Raw genomic sequence first — 14,795 nt, forward strand, 5'->3', positions numbered from 1 at the left:
CAGTCTAATGACTTGAGGGTAAAAGCTGTTCAGCAGTCTAATGACTTGGGGGTAGAAGCTGTTCAGCAGTCTAATGACTTGGGGGTAGAAGCTGTTCAGCAGTCTAATGAGTTGGGGGTGGAAGCTGTTCAGCAGTCTAATGACTTGGGGGTAGAAGCTGTTCAGCAGTCTAATGACTTGGGGGTAGAAGCTGTTCAGCAGTCTAATGACTTGAGGGTGGAAGCTGTTCAGCAGTCTAATGACTTGGGGGTAGAAGCTGTTCAGCAGTCTAATGACTTGAGGGTAGAAGCTGTTCAGCAGTCTAATGACTTGGGGTTAGAAGCTGTTCAGCAGTCTAATGACTTGGGGGTAGAAGCTGTTCAGCAGTCTAATGAGTTGGGGGTGGAAGCTGTTCAGCAGTCTAATGACTTGGGGGTAGAAGCTGTTCAGCAGTCTAATGACTTGGGGGTAGAAGCTGTTCAGCAGTCTAATGACTTGAGGGTGGAAGCTGTTCAGCAGTCTAATGACTTGGAGGTAGAAGCTGTTCAGCAGTCTAATGACTTGGGGGTAGAAGCTGTTCAGCAGTCTAATGACTTGGGGGTAGAAGCTGTTCAGCAGTCTAATGACTTGGGGGTAGAAGCTGTTCAGCAGTCTAATGACTTGGGGGTAGAAGCTGTTAAGGAGGCTTTTGTCCCAGACTTTGTGCTCTCGTATCGCTTGCCGCGTGGTAGCAGAGTGAACAGTCTATGACTTTGGTGGTTCGAGCCTTTTACCAATCATTTACATACCACTTATTTTATTTTTATTTGATTTGATGTCATATTGTAAACGTATGTATCTGTTTTGCTGAAAATTTTGATTTTGAAAACAATGAATGTCTACAAGTGCTTCATAAAACAGGTATATTTATTTTTGTATTTTCAAAAGACAGCAAATAGCCAATCAAGTATCAACATAAGTGTAATGAAAGACAGATTTAATTTTCAGTGAATAATTGTCTTGTCCAGTGAGCAACTCAATGACAGCGATTCAATGACATCATTAGATCACCTCCAAGAAGCATCTTCAACGTTCACCTGACAACCCATTGGATAAGACACATACACTAACCAAGTGTTTCTTACCTGTCAAGAAGGTTGAGATCAGAAGCTTCTTCAATACCCCAGAAATGGAAAGGCTTTGAGACAAAGACAATCAACTGTCCAGATAATGCACATACACTAACCCGGACGTTCTACTTGCCCCACTGAGTTACAGCAAAGTTATCATTTATGCATGGGTCCACGATCCACTCATAGCTCTCACAGCTATCTGACAGTTCTCAGAATACTAAGGAAGAAGTGTGTGATATTGGATTTGGTATCCTTCCCACTCCCAAGTGATTGGGAGTCCCATAGGGTGCCGCATAATTGGCCCAGCGTCGTCCGGGTTTGGCCATCATTGTAAATAAGAATTTGTTCTCAACTGACTTGTCTAGTGAAATAAAGGTTAAATAAAAATAAACTATTTAAGCTGTCTGCTATATTGCTGTGTAAATCCACACACTGCAGGGGAATGATGACACATGCTGTGCTAACACATCGTTACAGTAGTTGTCAGTTTTGTAACGTAAATAAAGAGTTTGTCAAATACTCTGTGAAATACAGTATGTATTTTCCCATAATGCCATTATTTCATGTCTTGTGGTATTTTTAGCATTTTTTCCCCCCTTATGTATCAGGTGTATTATTTTGACACTGCACAGACTCATTTAAATGAGCAATAATGATCCACATCTTAATAAAATAGTTTTAAGGCAGCAGTGTTCATACAGTATTTTACATTGATTTCAACCACTATAGGTCTTCATCAGCAAGTGAGGATTTCTATGGATAAAAACTAGTGTTAAGTGTGGGGGGGGGTTGGAGCCTCAATTAGACCCATGTCAAACACTTACAATCACGTACAGTACAACCACATTCAGTACAATCACATAGTCACATTCAGTATAACCACATAGTCACATACAGCACAACAACAGTCACATTCAGTCAACTGAATGATTCATCCTTTCCATTCTGATCCCCACTCTCATCCTCCTCACATCCCTTCCCTCCACATCCCCTCTTCTTCTCTCTTTCATCCCTCGTGGCCACAGGGTGTTGCTTCGGTAGTTGAAGAGGTTTATCCTGGGATGCCAGGGCGCGGAGCGGGCAGGTTGCATGAGATGGGCAGTTGATGGGGGTCAAACGTCGAGAGGCTGTGGACATCACCCTGATACCTGCCTTGGCCTCACTCCTCCTGGGCTTGGAGGACATCTTGGGGAGGGTGAAGCCGTCCACCAGGACCGTGTCGCCCACCCTGGTCCTGAACGGAGCCCTGTTGAGGCCCATGTAGTGCCTGGATGCTGCCCTCCTCTGCCCCAGCCTCACCCAGCCCTTTATCTGGAGGTATGTCCGCATGGGCAGGGCCATACCTGGGAGGACCACCACAGAGCACAGCTTGGTGGCCAGGTGACTCACACGCTCCCTGTGGCCGTACTGAAGGGCGATCCTCAGGGGATCCTGACAGGCAAGGGTCAGAACGCTGCTGGCGATACAGAGTTTGAGGATGGTGAGCTGGCCTCGCTCGATGGAGGCGACAGCGGGACACTTGGCGACGTCGGGGTGGGCCGTCTGGTGGCACCACTCACGGTAAGGGTGAACCCCCACCGGCTCAATGACACGCACCCCCCTCTCCAGCAGCCAGCCGGCCAGGTCCAGGTGACCCAGAGAAGCAGCGATGTAGAGTGCCACCCGGAGCTGGAACCTGGAATAATACAGAATCAATGTATTTATAACACGTTTCAAGTTTTTTTTGTCAAGTTCACAAGATACAGTGGGTTATAAAACAGTACAGTAAAATGCTTACTTGCAAGCTCTTTCCCACAATGCAGTATCAAATATCAGGGTAAGAGAAAAAACATATGAAGGAAAAAAACACGAGAATATAAGCTATATACAGGGTCAGTACTATCATTATAAGCTATCATACTATCATTGTAAGCTAAATACAGGGTCAGTACCATTATTGTAAGCTATATACAGGGTCAGTACTATCATTGTAAGCTATATACAGGGTCAGTACTATCATTGTAAGCTATATACAGGGTCAGTACTATCATTGTAAGCTATATAAAGGTTCAGTACCATCACTGTTGATAGTAAGTCTATCATACAGTTCAGTGTGTAGATGTGTATTCTGACCTCATCACAGGTCTCTCCCTAGACAGGTGTCGTTGGACGGTCAGTCTGTGTCCCAGGAAGCAGCCTCTGAGGAACTCCGCCCACCCATCCCAGGTGTCCAACCGTAGAGTAGCCCCTGGGAGACAGAGACACATGCAGGTTGTCCTCCTGGTTTCCATGAACCAAGAATGTGTTCCATACAGTCCATTTGTCTCTATGTTACATCCATAAGGTGTTGAGCCAGAGGACCATTGATCTACTGCACAAGGAAGGCCATACCCAGGTCAATGGCGTGGTACACTCAGTATATATAAGTTAGGAGTCATATAATTACAGGGGTAAGATGAAGTGGCTCCTTTGCACTGATCTTAGGTCTGGTTTGTGTTTTTACTGCTAATGGTAAAGGTTAGGATTTGGTGAGAGTAAACTGATCCTAGATCTGTGCCCAAGGGTCATTTCTATCCAGAGACAAATCAAAGGTCCATGCTATTTAAATTTATAATCTACCACCATCTCGTGGCTCAAATTTGTAACAACATTTTCTAATTCATGTGCTGTACTGAGTTTTGCTCTATCACATTGAACACTAATCTGGGTGCAGATTAAATTAAACACTAATCTGGGTGAAAATTAAATTGAAGACTAATCTGGGTGCTGATTAAATTGTTAACTGAAATATTATGAATATCAAATCAAATCAAATCAAATGTATTTATATAGCCCTTCGTACATCAGCTGATATCTCAAAGTGCTGTACAGAAACCCAGCGTAAAACCCCAAACAGCAAGCAATGCAGGTGTAGAAGCACGGTGGCTAGGAAAAACTCCCTAGAAAGGCCAAAACCTAGGAAGAAACCTAGAGAGGAACCAGGCTATGTGGGGTGGCCAGTCCTCTTCTGGCTGTGCCGGGTGGAGATTATAACAAAACATGGTCAAGATGTTCAAATGTTCATAAATGACCAGCATGGTCGAATAATAATAAGGCAGAATAGTTGAAACTGGAGCAGCAGCACAGTCAGGTGGACTGGGGACAGCAAGGAGTCATCATGTCAGGTATTCCTGGGGCATGGTCCTAGGGCTCAGGTCCTCCGAGAGAGAGAAAGAAAGAGAGAATTAGAGAGAGCATATGTGGGATGGCCAGTCCTCTTCTGGCTGTGCCGGGTGGAGATTATAACAGAACATGGCCAAGATGTTCAAATGTTCATAAATGACCAGCATGGTCGAATAATAATAAGGCAGAACAGTTGAAACTGGAGCAGCAGCACGGCCAGGTGGACTAGGGACATCAAGGAGTCATCATGTCAGGTAGTCCTGGGGCATGGTCCTAGGGCTCAGGTCCTCCGAGAGAGAGAAAGAGAGAAGGAGAGAATTAGAGAACGCACACTTAGATTCACACAGGACACTGAATAGGACAGGAGAAGTACTCCAGATATAACAAACTGACCCTAGCCCCCCGACACAGAAACTACTGCAGCATAAATACTGGAGGCTGAGACAGGAGGGGTCAGGAGACACTGTGGCCCATTCCGAGGACACCCCCGGACAGGGCCAAACAGGAAGGATATAACCCCACCCACGTTGCCAAAGCACAGCCCCCACACCACTAGAGGGATATCTTCAACCACCAACTTACCATCCTGAGACAAGGCTGAGTATAGCCCACAAAGACCTCCGCCACGGCACAACCCAAGGGGGGGGGGGGGGGGGGGGCGCCAACCCAGACAGGATGACCACATCAGTGACTCAACCCACTCAGGTGACGCACCCCCTCCAGGGACGGCATGAGAGAGCCCCAGTAAAGCCAGTGACTCAGCCCCTGTAATAGGGTTAGAGGCAGAGAATCCCAGTGGAAAGAGGGGAACCGGCCAGGCAGAGACAGCAAGGGCGGTTCGTTGCTCCAGAGCCTTTCCGTTCACCCTCCCACTCCTGGGCCAGACTACACTCAATCATATGACCCACTGAAGAGATGAGTCTTCAGTAGAGACTTAAAGGTTGAGACCGAGTTTGCGTCTCTGACATGGGTAGGCAGACCGTTCCATAAAAATGGAGCTCTATAGGAGAAAGCCCTGCCTCCAGCTGTTTGCTTAAAAATTCTAGGGACAATTAGGAGGCCTGCGTCTTGTGACCGTAGCGTACGTGTAGGTATGTACGGCAGGACCAAATCAGAGAGATAGGTAGGAGCAAGCCCATGTAATGCTTTGTAGGTTAGCAGTAAAACCTTGAAATCAGCCCTTGCTTTGACAGGAAGCCAGTGTAGAGAGGCTAGCACTGGAGTAATATGATCACATTTTTTTTTTTTTTTGGTTCTAGTCAGGATTCTAGCAGCCGTATTTAGCACTAACTGAAGTTTATTTAGTGCTTTATCCGGGTAGCCGGAAAGTAGAGCATTGCAGTAGTCTAACCTAGAAGTGACAAAAGCATGGATTAATTTTTCTGCATCATTTTTGGACAGAAAGTTTCTGATTTTTGCAATGTTACGTAGATGGAAAAAAGCTGTCCTTGAAATGGTCTTGATATGTTCTTCAAAAGAGAGATCAGGGTCCAGAGTAACGCCGAGGTCCTTCACAGTTTTATTTGAGACGACTGTACAACCATTAAGATTAATTGTCAGATTCAACAGAAGATCTCTTTGTTTCTTGGGACCTAGAACAAGTATCTCTGTTTTGTCCGAGTTTAAAAGTAGAAAGTTTGCAGCCATCCACTTCCTTATGTCTGAAACACATTCTTCTAGCAAGGGCAATTTTGGGGCTTCACCATGTTTAATTGAAATGTACAGCTGTGTGTCATCCGCATAGCAGTGAAAGTTAACATTATGTTTTCGAATAACATCCCCAAGAGGTAAAATATATAGTGAAAACAATAGTGGTCCTAAAACGGAACCTTGAGGAACACCGACATTTACAGTTGATTTGTCAGAGGACAAACCATTCACAGAGACAAACTGATATCTTTCCGACAGATAAGATCTAAACCAGGCCAGAACTTGTCCGTGTAGACCAATTTGGGTTTCCAATCTCTCCAAAAGAATGTGGTGATCGATGGTATCAAAAGCAGCACTAAGGTCTAGGAGCACGAGGACAGATGCAGAGCCTCGGTCCGATGCCATTAAAATGTCATTTACCACCTTCACAAGTGCCGTCTCAGTGCTATGATGGAGTCTAAAACCAGACTGAAGCATTTCGTATACATTGTTTGTCTTCAGGAAGGCAGTGAGTTGTTGCGCAACAGCCTTTTCTAAAATGTTTGAGAGGAATGGAAGATTCGATATAGGCCGATAGTTTTTTATATTTTCTGGGTCAAGAATATATAAATATATTAATATGTATTTCAATGAACCCAAAGGGCCTCTTCTTCTCCTACTATACGGCCTGCTGTGCTCTACTGTACTCTGCTGTACTCTGCTGTACTCTGCTGTGCTCTGTCTGCTGTACTCTGCTGTGCTCTACTGTACTCTACTGCACTCTGTCTGCTGTACTCTGCTGTGCTCTACTGTACTCTACTGTACTCTGTCTGCTGTACTCTGCTGTGCTCTACTGTACTCTGCTGTACTCTGTCTGCTGTACTCTGCTGTACTCTGCTGTGCTCTACTGTACTCTACTGTACTCTGCTGTGCTCTACTGTACTCTACTGTAGTCTGCTGTGCTCTACTGTACTCTACTGTACTCTGCTGTACTCTGTCTGCTGTACTTTACTGTAGTCTGCTGTGCTCTACTGTACTCTACTGTACTCTGCTGTACTCTGTCTGCTGTACTTTACTGTACTCTGCTGTGCTCTACTGTAGTCTGCTGTGCTCTACTGTAGTCTGCTGTACTCTGCTGTGCTCTACTGTACTATACACCACTGGGTATACAGACTCTTCAGATACTGTTAGCGAACACCAGACTGAGGTCGAGGCGATTACATGGGGAAAAGGTTTATGACTGTAAGGGTGTTTGGTACAAAGGCAACACTACATCGGGCCACATTTCAGCTCTATCCCAGGTCAACCATACAATACTATAGATTTCCACTCTAGTCAACCAGCAAGAAGGAGAGACAGACAGAAGGTCTGGCTTTGACTATGTCAATGATGGGATGTGTAAGTAAGGAGTAAGGAACACAAATAAACATTATTCTGATGGTTAAATTTGTACTTAGATACATAACCACTCTCCTCTGTTAGCAAATCTTCCACAGAACTTTGTGGAACAGAGTGAGTTCTGTCCCTGTCTGGCTCTGGACATGTACCCAGGGACCTCTGTACAACAACACTTCACACTCACGAAGCAGTGTTCTTACTAATCAATCACTCTACCATAACCATGGTCTCGGTATAAAGCAGTGTCCTTACTAACCAAATACTCTACCATAACCATGGTCTTGGTTGAGCAAGGGCAATATTACTTTAAGTCTCAAGCAGGGTGACCTCAACATACTATATATCGCCATACTATATACCACCACACTATACAGTGGGGCAAAAAAGTATTTAGTCAGCCACCAATTGTGCAAGTTCTCCCACTTAAAAAGATGAGAGAGGCCTGTAATTTTCATCATAGGTACACTTCAACTATGACAGACAAAATGAGAAAGAAAAAAAATCCAGAAAAATCACATTGTAGGATTTTTAATGAATTTATTTGCAAATTATGGTGGAAAATAAGTATTTGGTCACCTACAAACAAGCAACATTTCTGGCTCTCACAGACCTGTAACTTCTTCTTTAAGAGGCTCCTCTGTCCTCCACTCGTTACCTGTATTAATGGCACCTGTTTGAATGAACTAAATCACCTAATCATACCTAATCATACTATATAATCATACTATATAATCATACTATATAACCATACTATATATTACCACACTCTATATCACCATAATATATATAATCATACTATATAACCATACTATATAACCATACTATATATTACCACACTCTATATCACCATAATATATATAATCATACTATATAACCATACTATTTAACCATACTATATAACCATACTATATATTACCACACTCTATATCACCATAATATATATAATCATACTATATAACCATACTATTTAACCATACTATATAACCAATACTATATATTACCACACTATATATTACCACACTAAACACTTTATGCTAATGATAGTATGAAGCTGTTTCAAGCAATAGCCAGCTCACTTTGATATGCATTTTCAAGCACGGGTAGAAACAGCTAGGTGTTCGGCTGGTACCTTCAGCAGGCAGCAGATGGCACTGCTAGGGGTGATGCCAACGTCTGTCAGGACCCAGCTGTCCCGAAGGATGGCACCAGCATAGCTCAGCTCCAGGAAGTGCCTCACCTGCTTGTCGTCTGACAGGTGCACGTGGAAGTAATCCTGCCAGAGGAAGAAGATTGGAAACACAAGGAGCCGTAATTGAGTGTCCCATACAATCAGAGTGAGAGGGCTCAGCACTGATGGAGCCGTAATGGAGGGTGTCCCACACAGACACCCATTATGGAGGGTGTTCCACCCAGGCAGATGTCAATGTTTACCATACAATAATTGTAAAAGTGTCCAAATGTGTACAATTAAGAAATAAGGCCCAAGGAGGTGTGGTATATGGCCAATATACCACGGCCAAGGGCTGTTCTTAGGCACAACGCAACGTGGAGGTATATTGGCCATATACCACAAACCCCCAAGGTGACTTCTTTTTTTTTCTTCTCCAATTTAGTGGTATCCAATTGGTAGTTACAGTCTTGTCCCATTGCTACAACTCCCATATGGACTTGGGAGAGGCGAGAGCCAAGAGCCGTGCGTCCTCCGAAACACAACCCAGCCAAGCCATACTGCTTCATGACACCATGCCCGCTTAACCTGGAAGCCAGCCGTGTCGACCGTGTCAGCGGGCACTGCTGCGTGCACTGCGCCTGGCCCGCCACAGGAGTCACTAGTGCGTGATGGGACAATGTTGACAAAGCACTGCTGGCGTGGCTGTCTCCTACTGTAAGTACTATCGCCCTATCACATGTCTCCTACTGTAAGTACTATCGCCCCATCACATGTCTCCTACTGTAAGTACTATAGCCCCATCACACGTCTCCTACTGTAAGTACTATCGCCCCATCACATAACCATGTCTCCTACTGTAAGTACTATCGCCCCATCACATGTCTCCTACTGTAAGTACTATCGCCCCATCACATAACCATATCTCCTACTGTAGGTACTATCACCCCATCACATAACCATGTCTCCTACTGTAAGTACTATCGCCCCATCACATGTCTCCTACTGTAAGTACCATCGCCCCATCACGTCTCCTACTGTAAGTACGATCGCCCCATCACGTCTCCTACTGTAAGTACTATCACCCCATCACATAACCATGTCTCCTATTGTAAGTACTAGTCACATACTTTACTTGACACCAGCCAAATGAACAAATTGCTTCTTAGAATCATCTTCCTTTCCCATGGAGCTGTTGGCCGAGGTTGGAGAAGCCAGGAGGAAGGCATGGCCAGCCGTTGAGAAATGCTTGTTGAAGTTTTTGGTTATCATGGATTTATCTGTGGTGACTGTGTTACCTAGCCTCAATGCAGTGGGCAGCTGGGAGGGATGCAAACAGGCTCACATAAACCCTTCATGAAGACAAGTAGCCTAGTGGTTAGAGTGTTGGACTGGTAACCGAAAGGTTGCAAGTTCAAATCCCTGAACTGACAAGGTACAAATCTGTCATTCTGCCCCTGAACAGGCAGTTAACCCACTGTTCCTAGGCCTTTAATGAAAATAAGAATTTGTTTTTTGCCTTGTAAAATAAAAATTTGAAGCAGAGCTTGATTTGTAAATTGGGAGGTGCCAGAGGGGGGGCTCTGTGGTACCAGAACTCATGAGAAAAAAGATCACCTATTATAATAGAGCATTGAACGCATATCATCACATTTGGGTAGAGCAGTAGAGTAGAGCCATTTACAGTAGGTGAACACATGGGGAACATTTTTAGTAGCCTAGGGTCCGGGAAAGTGTTGGCCTTTTTAAAACCGCATTTCGTGCAATTCTACATCCTTTTACATGACTGGAGACTTTGGCATTATCTTTTTTTAATCCGCACAAATGATCGAAATGGCAGGCTACTTTGACACTGACAAACTTAGTATCTGAGATCAATAAAAACGACCTTGTCTTGAATCCATCAATAGTCTATAGGCCTAGGTTTGTGGAGAAACATATAGTAGGCTACAATATGAGGAGGAAATTAGTCCTAAAAATGCTTTCCAGTTTCACTGACTCACCCAATGATGCGCAGCTCACTCGCTGGAGATTGTCGATGCGCTCGTGTCAAAAGGCTATCTCTCCCTCTCTCTGTTTTGTAAAACAATGTTTGGGTTTTGATCAAATATTTTGGTAGTCTACAGCATAGTCTTATCTTTTCAGCAAGAGTCATTGCTTTTCAATCTGTGTTTTCCCTCGATTGTATTTGAAATATTGCAAAAGGCCTGTTTTGTCTGCCTGCTGTTTTTTCACTGACAGATTTGCCTCGCGTTCCCGACTGTAGGCTATTCTTTGTTATTGGGCTACAATCCGCAGCTAGGCTATTTAAAAACAGGGGCCATTGGTCCTCTGTAGCTAAATTATAGGGCTTCTCATGACGTATTAGGCTATTCTGAATGATTTCATTTATTTCTGAACAGACAGCAGTAATTCCGTAACTTTAGAAAATTCCTCCAGAACCCTTCATGCAGCTATGATTCTATAAGGAAACAAATGATGAAGTGCAACTCTGGAGAGATGAGGGGGCAGGATAATTGACGAAGAGGCAACTCGAATGAACTTTGATCGCTTTTATTATAATTGTTACATAGCAAAAAGTGAAAATTATTTTTCATGGCACGAGAGGTACCGGATTCGGCCAAGTAGGTTCCGGAACAAAACAGTCCAGAACGGAACGGTGCCGGATCCTGTTCTGGCATGATCCTGCTCAAATTAAGCACTGATTTGAAGTACCTATGCCTCTACCTGCTGAGTATAAAGATTATTAAACTAGATTCAGTGGGCTTGTCATTCACAGCACTGATGAAAAATCAAGTACAGTTGATCTAAATGTGGATATACGAGGACATCTAGTGGTCACCGGATTTAAAAAAAAATTCATGCAAGCTATCTTTGCACTAGCATGCGATGCCATATATTTCACGCAGGTATTTATTTTTCAACATGTATTGTCATTGACTGGAACAAAATATAATTGTATGAGCTATGCCTCTGTGTCCCGGCGTTGTTGTACCCCTCTACTATCTGGCTTGGTGGGGCGATCTCGTTCTGCATGCCTGCTTCACTGAGATACAATGTGTCGTCATGCATTTGTGCATGCACGCTGTTAACAGTCATACCCGTCTTGCTAACTTAGCTAGCTCATCAACCAGTATTTTATTCGCTTTTTCTGCACGATAGCACTTATTAAAGCGTTGAAACTCATGGGGACCTCACTGTGTTACCTAGCCTCAATGCAGTGGGCAGCTGGGAGGGATGCAAACAGGCTCACATGAAACCCTTCATGAAGACAAGTAGCCTAGTGGTTAGAGTGTCATCGAGTCATCGAGCTAGCCCTTATTTGGCAGCAGGGTTGCATCGGTTTCCATTGGATTTGACAGTTTGTTAGGCTGGCTAGCTAGGTAGCTAATTCGCTAACGCGAACTGTTTATCACGTAGCAGCCTATGCTGACTAGCATTGCTAGCAACTAGCTAACATAGATAAAGTCTAGTCGTGGGTCCACAAAATCATGTTTAGAAATTGTAGTAGCTATTTATGTTTTTGTTGTTGTTGTTGCTTAATGACATTGCGAATATCATATTTTTTGTCATTTAACTACCGGTATGTATTTAATCCGGTTTCGGCATGAGAAAAGTATTAATCGCAAATTCCAGCACTAACGGATACCGGGAAATAGAAATATGAGAACCGGTCACGAATGCGGAGCCACGCCCTAAAATAACATGTGATCACAAGGCGTTTGTGATGCAATCATGCGTTCCAACTTTGTCATAATTGTCTGTAGGTTCTAAATTGCTTATGAGCTTGGCTGCCCTTCAGAAAGTAGCTGATTCTTGTACTTTACAGCTGTATTTTCCTACAGTTACTAATAATACTAGCAACAAAACAGATTTCATTCCTTAAAATGATAGTGCCAGATGGAAGAAAATAATAAGGTAGGCCTAAACTGTAATAAGATATACCTTAAAGACTGCTTGTGTTTAATCCTGAATCCAGTTGCCCCTCTTGTACTGGGATAAAACAATAGGCAAGCCATGAACCTTATGAAGGAGTACATGTGTTTTGTAGACACACCTGGGTTCTAGACTGGCTGAGGTAAACATTTTAGGAAAGCCTGGGTTTTTAATATCGAAGTCATTCTAAGGGGTAGGTTTGACAAAGCAAATGAGTGAGTGAGTCTTTGACATGAAGACAGTGGTTAGATTCTGCCATTGGGACTGCTCTGATGTTTCCATTCTCTCCTGGTTATGACCATAGAGCCTTGTCCCAGTCTCTAGACCTGCCTGTCTGTGTGATGGATGACCACCTGACCTCTGAAGCTGTCAATGAGATGGTAAGTTGACCTTGTCATTTCAGTGATGCTATCATTGGCAATGTTGACGTACCACAACCATCTCTGTTGTGTTGCAGTTGTTTAATTGGCCCAACGTTGCCAATGCTCCTCCCCTCTTTAACAGTTAATAATTATTTCAGTATGATATTTGTTGTTAATTAAGTTTGATTATTTGCAATATAATTACATTTCTACCAGGAGCAGAGCAATTCTACCAGGAGCAGAGCAACCTCAGTGATGGAAACCACAGAAGAGGGAAAGCTCAACAATGTGGAACATCTGACACTTATGGACTTCCTTCAAAACCTAACTGAGAAGTATGTTCTGTTTTCTTTGGTACTATCACACCTTCAAGGAAATATGATTAAATTAGAAACTGATCAATCTGAAAAAAATGTTCAGTGCTAGAAAAGTTGTCACATTGCAATTTTGCCAAAACAACTGACACAAAGCAAGTATAACTTCACGATCAGGCAAATAATTAAATAAAAACTATTCTGCCACGCATCCTGATATGACAACATTTATAACAATATTGTTTTCAGGCAATGGAGGGGGATTCGTGAGGGCATGTTTGACCCGGTAAGATCATGTTACTGACAATTTAATCAGATTACCATGAAAACTCTGCCTAATGTTTAACCTTGTTCATAAGCTTTTGAAAGACGCACTATGCAACATTTTAAAACACTTCTTCTGTTTCTGGAATACAGCTGACAAAACAACAGCTTGCCGGCTTGTGTCTGAGGATTGTCCAGTTTTTATCGGACAAGCTGATGCAGATCATCATCCCAGGTCTTTACGAACTACTGGGCATCCAAGATGCTGCCTCTTCTCCATTGTCACAGAGGTCTCTCACAGCGTCACTCACCAGTCTGTTAGACGATAAGATTAACACCAAGTCCCGCGTGAGATTTACTGAGGCTGGTGTACCTAAGAGGCCAGGCAGTCGAAAGTCTTACAATAGCTTTCGTATCCCGACTCCCTACCCTTCCTCCAACTGTATGGAGGAGGAAGAGGAAGAAGAACAGGAATCACAACTTAAGTTCAAGGAGATTTACCTGACTAAGGGCAGTCTGGGCAGTGGAAGCTACCTGCCCAAGGGGGCCATGAGGTATGTTCTTAAAGGGAAATTTAACAACTTCGTATTCATCTCCAGCATCACCATATGTGAAAATTACACATTTCCATGCTTTGTAGTAAAAAAAATATAGAGGGACGTAACTGTTTCCAATAGTGCTGAGAAATTAGTGCTTTTTGAGGTTGGTTTGGTTTCGATTCAAATATTAAAAAAATAATCACGGTTTTGGATTTCAATACTTTTTTTAGACATTGAATGCACTATGGATTATGTGTGTTGAATGCTGTAACAACACATAATAAAACAATGAATAAAAGTCCCATGATGGTAGTGACTGTCCATTACTGTTTATGACTTATCAACCATCATTTACTTTCTCATATAAAATATTTATTTGATGACTTTATTATTTCATTCCAAGTCATCAACTCATCTCTATAGAGCTGCTGCTTATCCTGTCTGACAAAATCACTATTTTAGTAGTTCTTCTAAGTAAATAAGACCTACTTTTATGACCGCTGAACACCAACTGTCAATCACTTAGGTCATGTATTTCCAGGTAGAGAATCCTCGCAACGCAACTGCTTTTTATCTCTCTCATGCATTCTCTCGTCTCTCCGTCTCAGTCAATGAGGTTTCCGTATCTGCTCCACACAGAGTGGACAAGCAAGTGGGCGTGCAATGGATTATGGGAATTAATTGCCATATTTTCTGTGCTAAACTATGTAGAATATTGGCCTGTTGGAAACTACAACTCCCTACTACATTGCATAGTTCGTGCTTGATCTGATTTATCTCTACAGAAACTGAGCATCGAGCTCACAGAAGAAGAAAAAAATTAACTATATGGAATTCAAATAATTGAGACGACGTCGGTCAATTAATTGTTTAAAAACCGAAAAATAACAAAAATGTTGGTTAAATGCTCAGCTGTAGATTATAATGACATCATCAGTGTGCATCGTGTGATT

General features: G+C 43.0%; 2 protein-coding genes across 3 annotated transcripts in view; both read right to left on the reverse strand.

Annotated features, from left to right (window-relative positions):
* The window catches only part of LOC110514871 (protein ANKUB1), a 30,837-nt gene extending 19,338 nt beyond the window's left edge, over positions 1-11,499 (reverse strand). The window contains 3 exon segments of the mRNA XM_090182230.1: positions 2,240-2,759; positions 8,389-8,532; positions 11,431-11,499. Coding sequence (XP_090038356.1) covers positions 2,240-2,759; positions 8,389-8,532; positions 11,431-11,499 — 733 coding nt within the window.
* The window catches only part of LOC110532571 (actin-like protein 6A), a 758,238-nt gene that overhangs the window by 105,284 nt on the left and 638,159 nt on the right, over positions 1-14,795 (reverse strand). The gene's annotated exons all lie outside the window — the stretch shown is intronic.

The sequence above is a fragment of the Oncorhynchus mykiss genome, chromosome 1 (genome assembly GCF_057628025.1).
Source record: "Oncorhynchus mykiss isolate SJ-2025 chromosome 1, ASM5762802v1, whole genome shotgun sequence".
NCBI classification, from domain to species: domain Eukaryota; kingdom Metazoa; phylum Chordata; class Actinopteri; order Salmoniformes; family Salmonidae; genus Oncorhynchus; species Oncorhynchus mykiss.